At 29.8% G+C, this 14,915-nt stretch overlaps 1 protein-coding gene across 2 annotated transcripts in view; it reads left to right on the top strand.

Annotated features, from left to right (window-relative positions):
• Positions 1 to 4,981: 4,981 nt before the first annotated feature.
• Positions 4,982 to 14,915, top strand: part of LOC129962544 (uncharacterized) — a 32,668-nt gene continuing 22,734 nt past the window's right edge. Inside the window, exons 1-2 of one of the 2 annotated variants that reach the window (XM_056076304.1) lie at positions 4,982 to 5,397; positions 11,685 to 11,831. In XM_056076304.1, the coding sequence (XP_055932279.1) occupies positions 5,311 to 5,397; positions 11,685 to 11,831 (234 nt within the window). In that variant the 5' untranslated portion in view covers positions 4,982 to 5,310. The remainder of the gene's footprint in view (positions 5,398 to 11,684; positions 11,832 to 14,915) is intronic. The other variant, XM_056076302.1, reaches the window with a different exon arrangement.

The raw sequence follows: 14,915 nt of genomic DNA, 5'->3' as shown, positions 1-14,915 counted from the left end.
CTACGTTTATGAAAAAACATTCGAATCTCTTTTTCGAGACACTATAGCATGATAATGTGCTTGGCTCAATTCGGCTTGATTACATCAGCCGTTGGATAATAGAAAGAATGCCCATATTCGGTCTTTCTTACAGTAGCAAATTTAATAAACTTCTATCCGAATAAAAATTGTTTCTGCCTGAAAATAATAGTCCATCCTTTTAACAAGCACTGATAATGTCTTAAAATGTCTTTATGGTATTCGCATTTCCACAGTCAGCTAGCTACTTTTTAAGGGGAAAAAAATGGGCCAAAAAACGTATTTCTGTATTCTTAAAAATTATTTGCTAATTTCTTAGGGAGATATCAACTAAAAAAAACTAAATGGTGAATTGATTTTAAAAGTAATGAAAATGCTTCAAAAATTAAACAAAAAAATATTTATATTTTTAAATAAATGATACTCATATTAAGGATATGGGTGTTGTTTATTCTTCCGAAATTTCTGTTAATAAAAAAACCGAAAAAAGTCAATTTTGCTATTAACAAGCTCAAATTTTCTTAATATACAGCCCCCGATCACAAATCTTTCACATATAAATTTCCCGATGTATTTGCATGTAAGAAATGCTACTAACGCCATCTATTAAAAATGGCACTGGATAATCTGGAATTGACCTAGCCAGTTGCTATGGTTCAAAATCGAAATATATAGCTACAGATTTCGAATAAACAACCGAAATTCCATTCCATTTCTAACATCGCCACTACTGCTCGTATTTTTCAATAAAACAATCCCCCAAAATTTATTTGCTTCATACCCACGATCACCCCATTTCTTCTGATATACGAGCTAATAAAGGCGAAAGAAAGAATATTCTTGAATCCACCGCATCCTACACGAGGATAACAGCAGAAGGAAGCGGGTTTTCGGGCGAAAAAGAAATGAAAATAGAACATCGATTTCCAAGCTCCCACATCCTTCTTGTGGCCTGTTTGAAATCCCATTTTTACGCTAGATCAAGTGGGGCATTGTGCGAAAAATCCAAACAAGCCTCAATTGCCTCTACCAAAACAAAGACCCGAGACAACAAAGAAATTTCTTTTTTGACACTCGTAAAACTAATGGCCAATTTGGTGGCTGAAGATGATTTATTTTAATGAGTTGAGGGTGTTGTTTTCCCTATGGGTCATCACCTCGGGTTTTTTTCTCTCTTTCTTCTCTTTGCTTAATGATCTAAAACTTTTTAATCCCTCGAGAAAATAAATGAAGAACAGATGTCTCAGTCTGTTAACGTAGCGGAGGTATCATAATTTATAGAATAGATTTAGGTTTAAAAATTATCTTTTATTAATGTGCCAATTGTAGAAAATAATTTTTTATGTAAATCTGGAGGTCAATACGCAATAGGAAAATATATACGGTTATATAATACGAAAAACATATCATAGGAAAGACAATTATTAAACCAGCGAGGGCGGGCTTACTCTGGAATTTAAATATCCCAGCGAACCCTTGCATGGCACTGGCATACAATAGTCCCAAAATATTAACTTTTGACTTGAATTTAGCATGTTTACTAAATCTTTTGTGCGATTCTTGGAAAGATGTTTTTTTCTGATTAATTCCTGGCATACAGTTAATAGTATCCGAAAACCAAATTTGTGTTTTAGATCCGTATTTCCCAACTGATTGAAATCAAAGTTTGATAATATACAACAATTATAATCACAAAATCACATATTAAATTTGATATACTTAAGTCACTGCGGTTTTGGATGTTTGATGTTTGTAAAATTACAGACCGACAGACAGTCAACCTGTAGTTGGATTTGGCACACAATTTGACAAGTGCCTGCACTGTAGAGGTTGAATCTGCGTACTGAATTTTATCTAGCTAGCCCTCTTTGTTTTTTAATTATCGTGTTAACTTATATTTAGACTTCCTTTGAGCATTTTACTCAAAATTTGACAGATATCTACAATTGTTTCGTTAATACCGTATACCAAATTTCAACCATACAGCTCAAAATGTTTTTGAGTTATCTCTGTCATAGACAAATAGACGGACATGTTCCGAACTCAGAGTGGGGGAGGGGGGAGATCTAAAACATGGAGATTGATCAAGATTTCGAGTTTGAATTTTTTGACGATTACTATATTTCTTCTATACTACGTATACGAGAAAATAAAAAAGGAATTATTTTTCATATTAATACTACATATATTAATAACTACATACATAAAATAACTATGAGACACCCTCCCCTCCAAAAAAAAAAGTGTGCCTTTCAGCCCCGACAACTATTCCAAGTTTTTCAATTCTTTTTTATAAAAAAAATTCATGAGCGATAGATAACTTATCAAGGGTCGGCTACCTTTCCTCACTTCCCATTTACGAGTGAAATCGAAAAAGAAAAACGCAATTACACAACTTCACTATATTTCTTTAAAAGAAAAAAAAAAAGAATAAACGACAGAATTTCTAAGCCACAATTACTGTATGAATTTCACCAATCTTTATTTCATATGAAAGCTCATGAGTTCTTGATATGTCTTCAATGATGGCTAGCCCTCTACCAATTTCCATTCTTGAAAGAAGGTCCAGAAACATTCTTTATTGTGCATTCTTTAAGAGGAAAAACACAACGAAGTTCCCCAGGCACATTCATAGCACCGATTTCGAAAATATTTGTTTCATGTAAAAGCTCTTGAACTTTAGATATCAAGATCTTCTGTAAGATCTGTATCAAGATCTGTAATCAATGGTCTTCTTCTGAGGTTTCGAGATAAATAGTGCTGAATAAAACTGTGGTAAATAGTACATTCTTAATACCTGAACCAATTTTGTCAATTTACAAATACTGCAAACCAATCACAATGTTTTATGCAAATTTTTCAAATTTAATTCAAAATAATACTTTCTTTTATTGGGAAGATGAGACACAATTCATCAAATTTGATTGACATGATAAAGCTAATTTTAATAATAGTTGCAGATTTCGATGCCCAGCAAGCATTTCATCCCTCATATTAATAGTATTAATGTAGTCATGCCGATCAATTTTTATTAAATACTTTCAATCTAAATAAAAGAAAGTGCTAATTTAAATTACTTTTGCACATTAAGGACAAAAAATTATGACTGTTTAGCTACGCCATCAAAGAGAAGAATTTAATTCGGATGAAAATTAACAAAATTGGTTCAGTTGTTGCAGTTGGGGATTCTGTGAAAATGGAAAGGGAAAGAGGACGTCTACCATTGTTAACATATATAAAAGAGCTAAGAACACTTTCATATCTAATAAAAATATTTGAAATCGGTTCTGTGGTTGTGATTGGGAAACTTTGTCAGTTTTCCGCTATAGAGACTGCATAGTGAAATAGGGTTTTTGAGAATTTTCTTAAAAATGGATTATGATGGCGGACAGAGGATCGTAAATGACATATCTAGACATCATTAACTTTCATTTGCAATTATTCTAAATAAGAGGTGGCGATGGAGCCGGCCGATCGTCGCCAGCGACTACTAAACTATAAAGGAAATTATTATTTACATTAATGTCAAAAGTAATGTATCATATCATAATAACTGCATTAAATGAAATCAGTTTATGTGACCACATAGTCACATAACAAATGTAACTGCGCAGGTAATCAATATATAATATACTGGGGTTTAAGAACTATTTATGAACTAGAAAAATTTTATTACTAAAAAAATATAATAAAAAAGTAATTATTATTTTTGATATTATAAATAAAAGAAATGCCAAACATTAATAAAGTATTAAAATATATTGTAGACACAATTAAAATCCAATCTACAAAGAGAAACTCATTGTTTCTATTTTTAATTTGATCCCCAAAAATTTGGGAAAAAATATTTTGAGCCAGGACAACAGGAGTTTTTCAACAATTTACTTCCAATTTTGAGTCTTACTTTCCTTTTTAAAGGCTAAATTATTTTGCAAAAACAATATATTAATAATTGTACTAGAAGGGGGAAAAAATGAAATTTCGTAATTTTTTTCCGTAGCCGGCGTAACTATGTTGAAAGCTTATTTTTCTTATATTTTCAAAAATAAAATGCAATTACAAAGATTGAATTTTAAAAACTTTATGTCCTATAGTTCATACCTGAAACTATAAATTTGCACTCTTTAATCTCAAATAATATGAAAGTAGTTTAGAAGCGAAATGCATCATTATGCATTAAATACACGATATTTGAATGCAGGCAATTGACATGACGTTACATCACATGACAAGTATAAATATGTATGTTATTAAAACATCATATATTGGGATTAATGGCAATATCATTAAACTTCAATTGTAAGCTTTTGAAAATACAAAAATCATGTAACGTTACTCAATCATAATTTTATTCACTATTTTAAATGAATATTATATGTTGGTTCTTGGTAGTTATTTTGCTGGATTTGAGTTCGTATAATGGGTATAACGGGATTTGCACATTTCTAGCTAGGATTCAATTCTATGTATAAAGGGATGTGCACATTTCTAGATAGGATTTGATCCTAAAACACTTTGAAAAGTAATTTTTTTTTATTGGAAAAAAGGAACCAAATAAAGGAAGGATGGTAAGATCGCTCAATTCAAAAATTATTTCTTCAGTAAGAAAAAAGTTTTAAATTTCCGAAATGCGTTCTAAAAGACTGAAATCTTTTCTTAAAATAAAAACTTCCTTTTCCTGCACCTTCGATAGTTTCATAATTCAAATATATTCCCCACCATTGCATTGCTTTCCTCTATTTTGAAAACACATAATTCCTACGCAATAGAACAACAACCAAAATAATCGATACAAAATGCCCAATTATAACCGTCTATCTTCCGCACAATCACCAAAAAGCAGCGTGTGGACAACAACAGGTAGTTGAACTTAAAGTTTCACCAATCACCTTCGCCATCCACAATACAGGTCCCACGCAATGATGTGACACATTTCTTCTTTTGCTTTCCTTCCACAGCGCAGACGATGTTTTAAAAGGAAAAGAAAGAACGAAAGCATTCTTTTTATAAACTCAATAAGGCTATCCCTCATAACGGGTCCTAGTTCAGATTTGTGACGGGTCCATGGTTCCACACGAGTTGCTGCAAAGGAGGAAAAAAGGGGAATAAAAACCAAAACAAAACAAAAAAGGAACAAGCATAACGGTGAGGTCTTTGACTGGTGTGTGCCGTGCATGCCCCATATTTGAAAAAGCGTCCCAGGCCGAGCAGGTTGTGCAAAACTAAGGCTCTACCAGAGAGAAGACAGCTTTCACTTGTGGAATTTAAACAGTTCAGGTTGTGGGAAGAATAATGATGGAAAAGTCAAAAGTTGCTGTCGACGAGAGTGCCAGTGTGGATTACAGAAATGACTCCAATAGCATCGTTAGTTTGCCACCAGTACGTAAACATTATTTATATTTTTATATTCGTTTATGTCATTTTATTTAGAATTAAATGTCATCACCGTTTTCTTTACCAAAAAAAAATCAACCTTTAATTTTATCCTATTAAAATTCGATTATCTAAGAAGACAGACGATATATAATTTTCTTTGCTGTTCTATCACAATTCTATCTTTGAGGATAAATTATTTTTTCCTTTTAAATAGCAAGCTAAAATCTATCACCGATGTTTTTGTTGTATAAAGTGATTTTAGAGACCAAAGCATTACGTAGATCATTTGCATTAAGTGATAACATTTCTAGAATATTATTTCCAAAAACTGTAGAAGAATCGCATATTATCTCCAAGAATAGCTCACTCTTTCGGTCAGGTTTGTTCTAAATTCAGTTTGCATTCTCTATTTGCTTAAGATTTAAATTACATAAGTGTAATTACAAAAAATATCTTATTTATGATTACTAATATATACCATTTATTAGCATAAATAATTCATCCACTTTGTAGTTTATTTATATTTATAACAAAAAAAATCTGCATTTCATTTTAACATATTCAGAAAATTTCATTTCCGTTATTTATGTTAAATTTTAATGTAGTAAATGCATAAACGTGAAATGTTATCTATAGAAATCACCATAATTTCACACTATCGTTACTTTCTTTTAATTTAATGGATAGAAAACTGGTACATTTCATTCGTTATTTTACGCATTTTTTTAGATCTATAGGAATTATAATTTTGATAAATATGGTGGCAGATGAAAAACAAGCCTTGTTTTCCTTCATTTTAAACAGATTTCTAGTATCACCAATTTTCGGTATGGTTTGAAAAAACATCCAATATCCTTGGAAACCAATTAAGCCATAACCATGTGAACCAATTTATTAATATTTCTTAGGTGTTCTGTTTTTTTTTTAAAGTCTAAGTAAAATGTATTAAAAAATATTAAAGCATAAGTTTTGTTTATTTTTTTAAATTTAAAATCTAATACTACGACTGACTACTCACTTCTTACGATAATTCAAGCTTAATAGAAAAATGTAGGATAGAAAATATCTTATAAAAATATTTATGAATTTCATCCTATATTCATTACGTTATAAAATAATTTTTACTAAAAGAATAATTTTTAATTTTATGGTAAACTCATATGAAATTTGTTACAAAAACCTTCAATATTTATCTGGTGACTTATAGAATCGGACTGTTACGAGGTTATATTTTTAATTTTATGTATTGATATCAATTCATCAATTCAGACATCATCATAGGATATAAAGTGAGTTATAACTCATCAGCATGTAGAAGTTTTTGTACATATAAGAATTTTCATACTGTTTGTAGATCATATTTATTTGAAATAGTTTATGCATTTGAAATGTCACATAACATATAAAACTATTTCTATCCGTAATATACTATGGAGATATATGTTTAAAATGAAACAAGGAATCATTTATTTGTTGAAACGTGAATAAACTGAACCATGCGTACATTATACAAAAAAAAACTCGTAAAATTCGTAAAAAAAAGAAGCTAATGTATGAAATTATTGATAACAAATTCTTCCGCATCAATTGGAAACAAATGGAATAATCACATTTTGAGTTTTTTTAAAAAAAATTGTCAATAATTAATGGATTTTATGCATCATTAGTCCGCACGAAGCATGACAAATAATGGCACAGTTTTCGGTTTAAAAGAAATCAGTTCTTGGACAACAATCTCTTAATGTTTTTCAAAATATAATGATAAAAGGATGTAATTGCGTTCATTTACAAAAAAAAAAAAAAAAAAAAAAAAAAAAAAATCTGATAAAAAAAATGTACAATTTTTATTTATTTCATTTATTTCCCGCAGGCATTAAGAACTTGTGTTGAATAAAAGCAGATGATTTAAAAGCACTTCAACAAAACAAAACGTACATTTAAAAGTTGTTAAAAGTGCGGAATAACAAACTATTTCAGGATAAGATTCAAGTGTTTTTAATGAACTAGAATATCACTTACAAACATTTACATCAATAGCATAATACCGTCACCATTCTTTATAATCATTTAATGTATTAAAGTTTAAAAAAATTATTATGCCATTGTGACAGCACGGAGGTAAGAACTAAAGTCCTAATGATCATCAATGGTCCAGGTACAATACCTGCTATAGGAGGTAGCCCCGTCAGGGGGTGGAGACATATCGACACCTTAACCTTAATATACTCACCAACAAAATGATTATTAACCACCTTACCGGAAACTGCTTATCTCTATGCCTTTGTACTCCCCAGAGGTGTCATCAATTGGTATAAATTGAATGGTAACTTTTTTATTTATTTTTTTCCTCTCAGCCTTGAAAAAATGATAAACACAAACAATGAAACATTTCCCAATTACTAAAATTTCTTAGTGTCTCAAAATGCTATTGCGACAAACAGTTTACATATAAACATGCAATACGTTCATTGCATTATGTTTTTAACTATGTGCGACGAACCATTCTTGCGTAATGTGTACGCATACACTCAATTTGTGGCTTCAAATAGAGATCAAATATGCCTTGCCGGAATTTATATAATTAAAGTATTGTGAATTTATTGGCCAGTTTTTCTTTATGTATTTACTATACATAATGAAATTCCCAGTGGCGTATTAAAAATGAGCTAGGGGTAAAGTTTCAGTCCTTTTAGTTAAAGGATCACATGCTCAAAGACCCAATCTACTGAGGAACCAGCGTATATATTAATTTCTCTCAAAATTAATCTATTTTTTAAGTCAATAGTGCGGTGTGCCAATCTAGAGTGTGGTATACCATCCAATTGTAGTTACCTTCATTGGATTCAAGTAAACAATTACTAGGAGCAAATTTGAAGAAGCTCTAGTAGTAACTCAAAAAGAGAACAGAAACCTGATAGTAATCGAATAATCAAAATGCCTGTTTGAAGCATATACGTCTAAAAAATTGCAAATGATTGTGGGAGATCTAAATCTATATTCTTTGGCCCTAATTAGATTTGTGTTTGTGTGTGTGTGTGTGAGAGAGAGAGAATTTTCATAGCGAAAATGAAGGCAATATTTTCTTTTATTAAGAGTACAAGACTAGTAGATATTTATAATCCATAAATATTTTCCATTGTTATTCATACTTCCTTAAATCTTCATTTAATGTTTCATTCATCAGAATATGAAATAAATATATATGACAAAGAAGGTAGTACACACGAAGAAGATAAATGAAATTTTAAAATAATGGGAAGTTATATAAATAGATCACATTGTTCTCTCTAACAATCAATTTAATCTACCTAAAAATATCTTTTCCCTTTCACAGGAAAAATAAATTACTGCTCACAAAAATAAAACATCAAAATTCTGATTTCTCGGAATATGGACTACTTCACCAGTAATTATATTGAAAAATTACAGTTTCAGGATATGTTTACGTTATTATTCAACGTTTTTGAGAGAAAATAGATTTTAATCATTAATCGTAACCGTGAATTAATTTTTTTCCTCGTCATTTATTATTTAGCGAGTTCAAATTTAAAACGACGATTGTTATGAAAAATGAGTAGAAATGTTTTATTTTTTCATTTATTGCTGCATGTTTACGAAGAATGTAAGCACTAACCAAATTTAAAAATAGTTAAAATCCAAAATATTCTAGGGAGAAAATAACCAAAAATTGGACTCGGATTTGTTTTTCAGAATAAAATTTTTAATTATTGCTTCCAGATACTTTCAGTCATTATATACGATTTAAATCATTTGCATTATTGACGTCGGATTGTACCATGCAGAAATGTTTAATACATAAATAAAAGAACCAGCTGGAGTGCTTCCCCAAAAGTTTCTCGCGTACCCTCTAATAAATGTGCCATCCCCTTTCCCCTCATAAAATTGTGGACCTTAAGTAAGACTACGAATGTTTTGATTAGCACTGGCGAAGAACAGTTAAAAATATTTATATTTTGGGGTGAATTTAACATTTTAATTGAAACTATCATGTATCCTTGGCGATTAATCACTAGCATGCGATTAATAGTATCTAAGAATCGAATTTGGGTTTTTTACCAACGGGTTGAAACTAAAAATTGACACAGAACTGCAATTGTGATCACAAAATTAGATGAAAAATTTCGAAAATTTAATGCATTGTGTTTTGGTGTTATCGCGGTTATATGTGTGCAAGTTTGAGGTTCGAACTCGCAATGTTAAGGTTCATAGCCGTGTAACAAGCCACTAGACAAAAGTGTGCACTCCTCTCCGGAGGTTGTTATCTTGCTTATGATGTTACCACCACAATACTTCCCCACCAGTGAGTCGGTGGAGTTTTATCGCGCCAGTTATGGCAAGCGACGAACGTGATTATCGCGCCAAGTGTTATGGCGGACGAGGGAGAGCATATGTGAGTGGTTATTGCAGGTAGAAGGAGCGACGCCAGCTGAACGAAGCATGCGGTTGTGCAGAACCAGGGTCACCAATGTGCAGGTTTGAAATTCGAACTCGCAACGTTAGGGTCCATAGCCGCGTAACAAAGCCACTAGATAAAAGTGTACACTCCTCTCCGGAGGTTGTTATCTGGCTTATGATGTTACCACCACATATACTTGTGAAAGTAAAGACCGATAGGCGATTAACCTCTTGACGGAATTGGTTTCAAATTAAATAAGCATCTGCACTTTGGATGTTAAATCTGTTACCAAATTTGACTTATCCAGGTATCTTTTTTGTAGTTATTGTATCAACTTATATTTCGCACAGTCAGAGAGACAGACTTCCACAATGATAAATCAAAATTTATAGGAATCAAAAAATATAGCGTAAAGACTATATACCAAATTTCATCTGTCAAACTTAGAAAATTTTCTAATAATCTGGTTCATAGATAGATAGATAGAAATAATACCAAAAATGGGCTTTTAGAATTCAGGGAGACCTGAATTCGACAGAGGCTTGAGGTAAATTCCTCAAAATCACGAGTTTGAATTATTTTTTTTAAAATTTTTGACGATTACAGTTCCTTTTTCTATATTTCGTATGCGATAAAGTAAAAATTGGCTAGTGCTATGCAATTATTGTACATAAATACAGTTTAACTTTCGAAAATCTTTCCGTAAGTTTTTAGTCAAATCATCTCTTGACTGATGTTATATAATTGTCATCACGATAGTCAGCTTTCGATGATAGTTATGGATCACTGCTCCAACATCTATTTTTTTCCTTCGGTATTAAAATGAATCCAAAGATTGTTCCTCAAATTTATGAATGGGCGCTTATTAGTTAAACGCGCTTTATGAGAAGCGAATATGTAAAATAACTACACATCGATACTCTAATGGATGTAAAACATACATATTTCAGAAAATTGGGCTCCTAAGGGCTCCAATTAATAGTTTGTAAAGTTTGAAACATCGGAGGATTTTAAAATGTGAATACAAAATTTATAGAATCGGATGGAAACTTTGAAAAATTTTCGATTTAAAAAATTAAAAATTAATATTGTTGTGTTCCTTTTGAAATTTATTTTATAACCATTTACTGCAATATCTTTAATATGTTACTAAATATACGCCTAAGAGTCTTAAAAAAATATTGCTTCAAATACATACTATAATCATTCAAATGCATACTATAGGTGAAATATCTGTATTTAGACAAATAATTATCGTAATATTTCCTTCACGATAACATTTCATTTTCTCAATATTATTTAATATTAGCCATTTTTGGCAAGAAGCTGTTTTACCCTTTATATGAATAAAATTAATTTTGTAATGTCATCCAATTTTGATCTTTATATTTATGACTGCTGTATCTTAAATTACATTTGTACAGAAAAAAAAATAAATGGTTAAAAATATATGCAAAGTAGTGAAATTTATTGGCGAATTCAATTAACGATATCAACCCAGTTGTTGAATTTGGGAGCTATAAGGTGTTTTTTAGGATATTTCGAGAGGAGAAAAAATAGCAGAATGTAGCAAGCGACCTTTGATGTCATTTTTAGGGTTCTTGAGTTTTTATATAAAATAAAAATTTGAAAAATCAGAGCAATTGGCGCGGGAATAAGTGGTTCGTATTATTTTAATTACTTTTACTATATAGATAAATACAGTAAAAGTAATTACTATATTTGCTTAATTAGTTTTAAGTATATGTGTAAATGTATATTGAAATGCGAAAAACTCTACTGTATTGAAGGAATTCTGCTGAAATTGCTGTCGGTTCCATTTTTATACAATTTATTCATCCGTATGTATGATCTAAAACACATGTCTTTGCAGGCGTACGACAAGCCCGTGTCGACGACATTGAAGGTGGCCCGCATCCTCTCTGTGACACTGCTGGCAGTGACCACCATCATTGGCATCATGGTGCTGCTCGGGATTTACATACACCAAGGATACCAATGCCAGTGCGACAGAGAAGTAGTGAGTACACCTGTGTGATTTCTTATTACTGGTCAGCATAAAATGGTGGCGTGTGTTTAAATGTATTTATTTAACTTGACATGTTTCGTGTTTATAAAAATAGATAGCAAACAATTCCGCACATACTTCCTAACATTCTAGAGTTCTCAAATTTTATACACTCTTGTGTTCTTGATGATAATATTATTTTAATATTTTCAGCTATCATTGAATCGATTCATTTATTTAAATTGTGATTCCTTACGCATGGCGCCATCTGGTTGTGGTTTTGTGAAAAAATTATTTTAGAAATTCATGATATTTACAATACTAATTTATAAATTAAAAACTGAAAATTAAAAAAATGAATATTAATCTTCTGTTATATTATTAAAACCTTTAAAATTTCTTAAAATTATTTTTGAAAAATTATATTGTTTAAACAAAAATTTTAGCTTTTCTGGAGCCATATGATAAATTTTGACTCTTCAATTGAGATCAAACTTACTACGGTTAAATTTATTTTATAAAACAATTTATTTGAAATAAGAATAAAATGTTCTCTAAATTAAAATTAATAACTTAAATAAAAAAAATTCAACTCTAAAAAAATTGTTTAAAATACGAAGGGTATTTTCTTTATAAAAAAGACTCCATAGAATGCAGGAGTATATTCCATGCAATATGAAACCTTGTTGAGTGAAATATAAATTATAAGAGAAATTTATGCAAATTCAAACATATCTGTCAATTGTAACTGATGATAATGTTGTTATGTTTTATTTTCTTAAACTGTCAGGTTCACCGTTTGTACATAAACAATAAAAAAAAACTTCAAAACTAAACTAAAATGTATTAAAAAATTAAATTTATCTTATCTTTATTATTTATCATGTAGTATGAATATAAATGGCAAGTTATCAATTACACTATTTTCAAATTTCGGATATAATTAAGTAAGAGCTGTAGATAAAATGATTTGATCGATTCTTTTATATTCTAGGAATATAAAGCGAATCTAGAAAAGTATCTAATTTCGATACATTTGCTCGTAATTAAAAATAAACAATTATTTATATTAAAAAAAGAATAAGAAACATGGGAAATTCAAATCAAATACTAAAAAATGTTTACTTATTTTATTTCTTATTAGATTAACTTTTATTATTAAAAATTTATTACTTTTATTATTAAAAATTCTTATTAGAATTTTTTGCTTATTTTATTTTTTATTAGAATTATTGAACAGTTTTCAATAGTTCTTCTAGTTTCAGATTAAAAAGTAATCAAGCAATTACAAAAGCTAATAGGAAATACTATATAATTTTAAAAATAACTGTAAAACTGTCTATGGTTAAAATTATAAAAAGCATCATTATTGAATAAAATTTAATTTTCGAAAAATCAAAAGAGAATTTGAATAACTAATAGTTTGTTTCAGCAAAACTCAACATTCCATATATTTTTTCCTTCAACAATATTTTTATAAGAAAAATGGAACAAAAATTAAAACTTTCAGTCCTTTCCTTACAGTCCTTAATAAGGCGTTTTTAAAAACGTTAAGCGTTTTTAAACGTTTTTAACATTAAACAAAATGTTATCAATTTATAAGTTTACATTTTAACCATAATCTTTTAAACGTGTATCTGTGAGTTACACCAATATCAAATTATCGCTTCTCAAACTAAAAAAGTTAATTTAAATCCTTCTAAAACACTTTTTTTTATTCAAAAATGACACATAGTCAACAAACATTTCAAATATTTTACTATTCTAATTGCATCGAAGGTTGATACATTTTTGGAATAAAAAATATCATCTAATTAGATTAAAAAAATGCAGAACAATAAAACATGCAAATGTAATTTCGAATTAAGGAATAAATGTTTTGACTTCAATAATCGATAAGTTTTATGGAAACAACAAATGGCAATGAGCCACGAAAAATTTAAAGAGTTTAATTTCAATGAAAATTGTACAGAATAGTTAATGATTTGATATCATTTGCGCAGTAAACGGTGGACTTTGTGGAAAATGGCGAATGACAGTAATGCTACGCCAGACAAATGACCATGGTAAGGTAAATGCTTATTAGTATAAAGAAATCTATTCCTAGAATCTTTCAAAAAACTTTCATTTGTCGTCAAAATCTTTTTAAATTTTAAGAAGTGAAAATCTTTATGCAGATAGTATGAGCACATAATAACAGTGAAGACGGTGTCTCATTTTCTATTTTTCAATTGAAAGGATAAACACAGTAGCTGAAAAACTGAAGGAAAAAAACCTTCTCCTTAATGTTGCCAAAGATGAGTACATCAAATTCAGGAATTTTTTATCATAAAAATTGAAAACCATTTATTTTTAATTCTTTTCTTATTATTTCCATAAAGCAGTTGCCGATTCCAAAGACAATTTAAACCATTAATTAATATAAATTTCCTTAATGTTGCCAAAGATGAACACCCCAGATTGAAAAATTCTGAAGCATAAAAATTGAAAACCATTTATTCCTAATTTTTTGCTTCTTATTCCCAGAAAATAATTGCCAATTCCACAGACAATTTAAACAATTAATTGATATAAATGTTTTTCGAAATGTTTAGCCCAATTAGAATTGCATGGCAAAATCTTGAATACCTCAGCAGATCTCTTGGGAACTTATTTCTCGAAGATGTAGAGGCAGTCGTGAGTTAAAGATCATTCGTCCCACAAACGCAAAGGAGCGTGAAGTCATGGCACTCTCAAAGAGATAGACATAAAAGTTTTTAAAAGTTTCGCTCTATATCTCAATCAATGCGATTGTCTTTATCCTTTTTTTTAAATAACAGGTGGCGTTAGGTAACGTGGATTCGTTAGGCTTATCTCGTATTTACAAACAATGAAATAATGAATATAACAATACTGAATAAATGTTTTGTAAGCAAAACTCTAGAAGTTCCAAACAATAATTAATTATGCTTGCAGTTTGTTAACTTAAATAAATTATAAGGTAAATTGCTCTGGAATGAGGTAAAATGACAATAATTATTTAGGAATCGATAAAATAAAATTAATCAATGCCTAAATTGAATTCTACTAAGAAATTTAAAAGATAATAAAATCTAG

This window comes from Argiope bruennichi, chromosome 3 (genome assembly GCF_947563725.1).
Source record: "Argiope bruennichi chromosome 3, qqArgBrue1.1, whole genome shotgun sequence".
Taxonomy (NCBI): domain Eukaryota; kingdom Metazoa; phylum Arthropoda; class Arachnida; order Araneae; family Araneidae; genus Argiope; species Argiope bruennichi.
The sequence above is the reverse complement of the archived record's forward strand: the minus strand, read 5'-3'. Positions and strand labels throughout refer to the sequence as shown.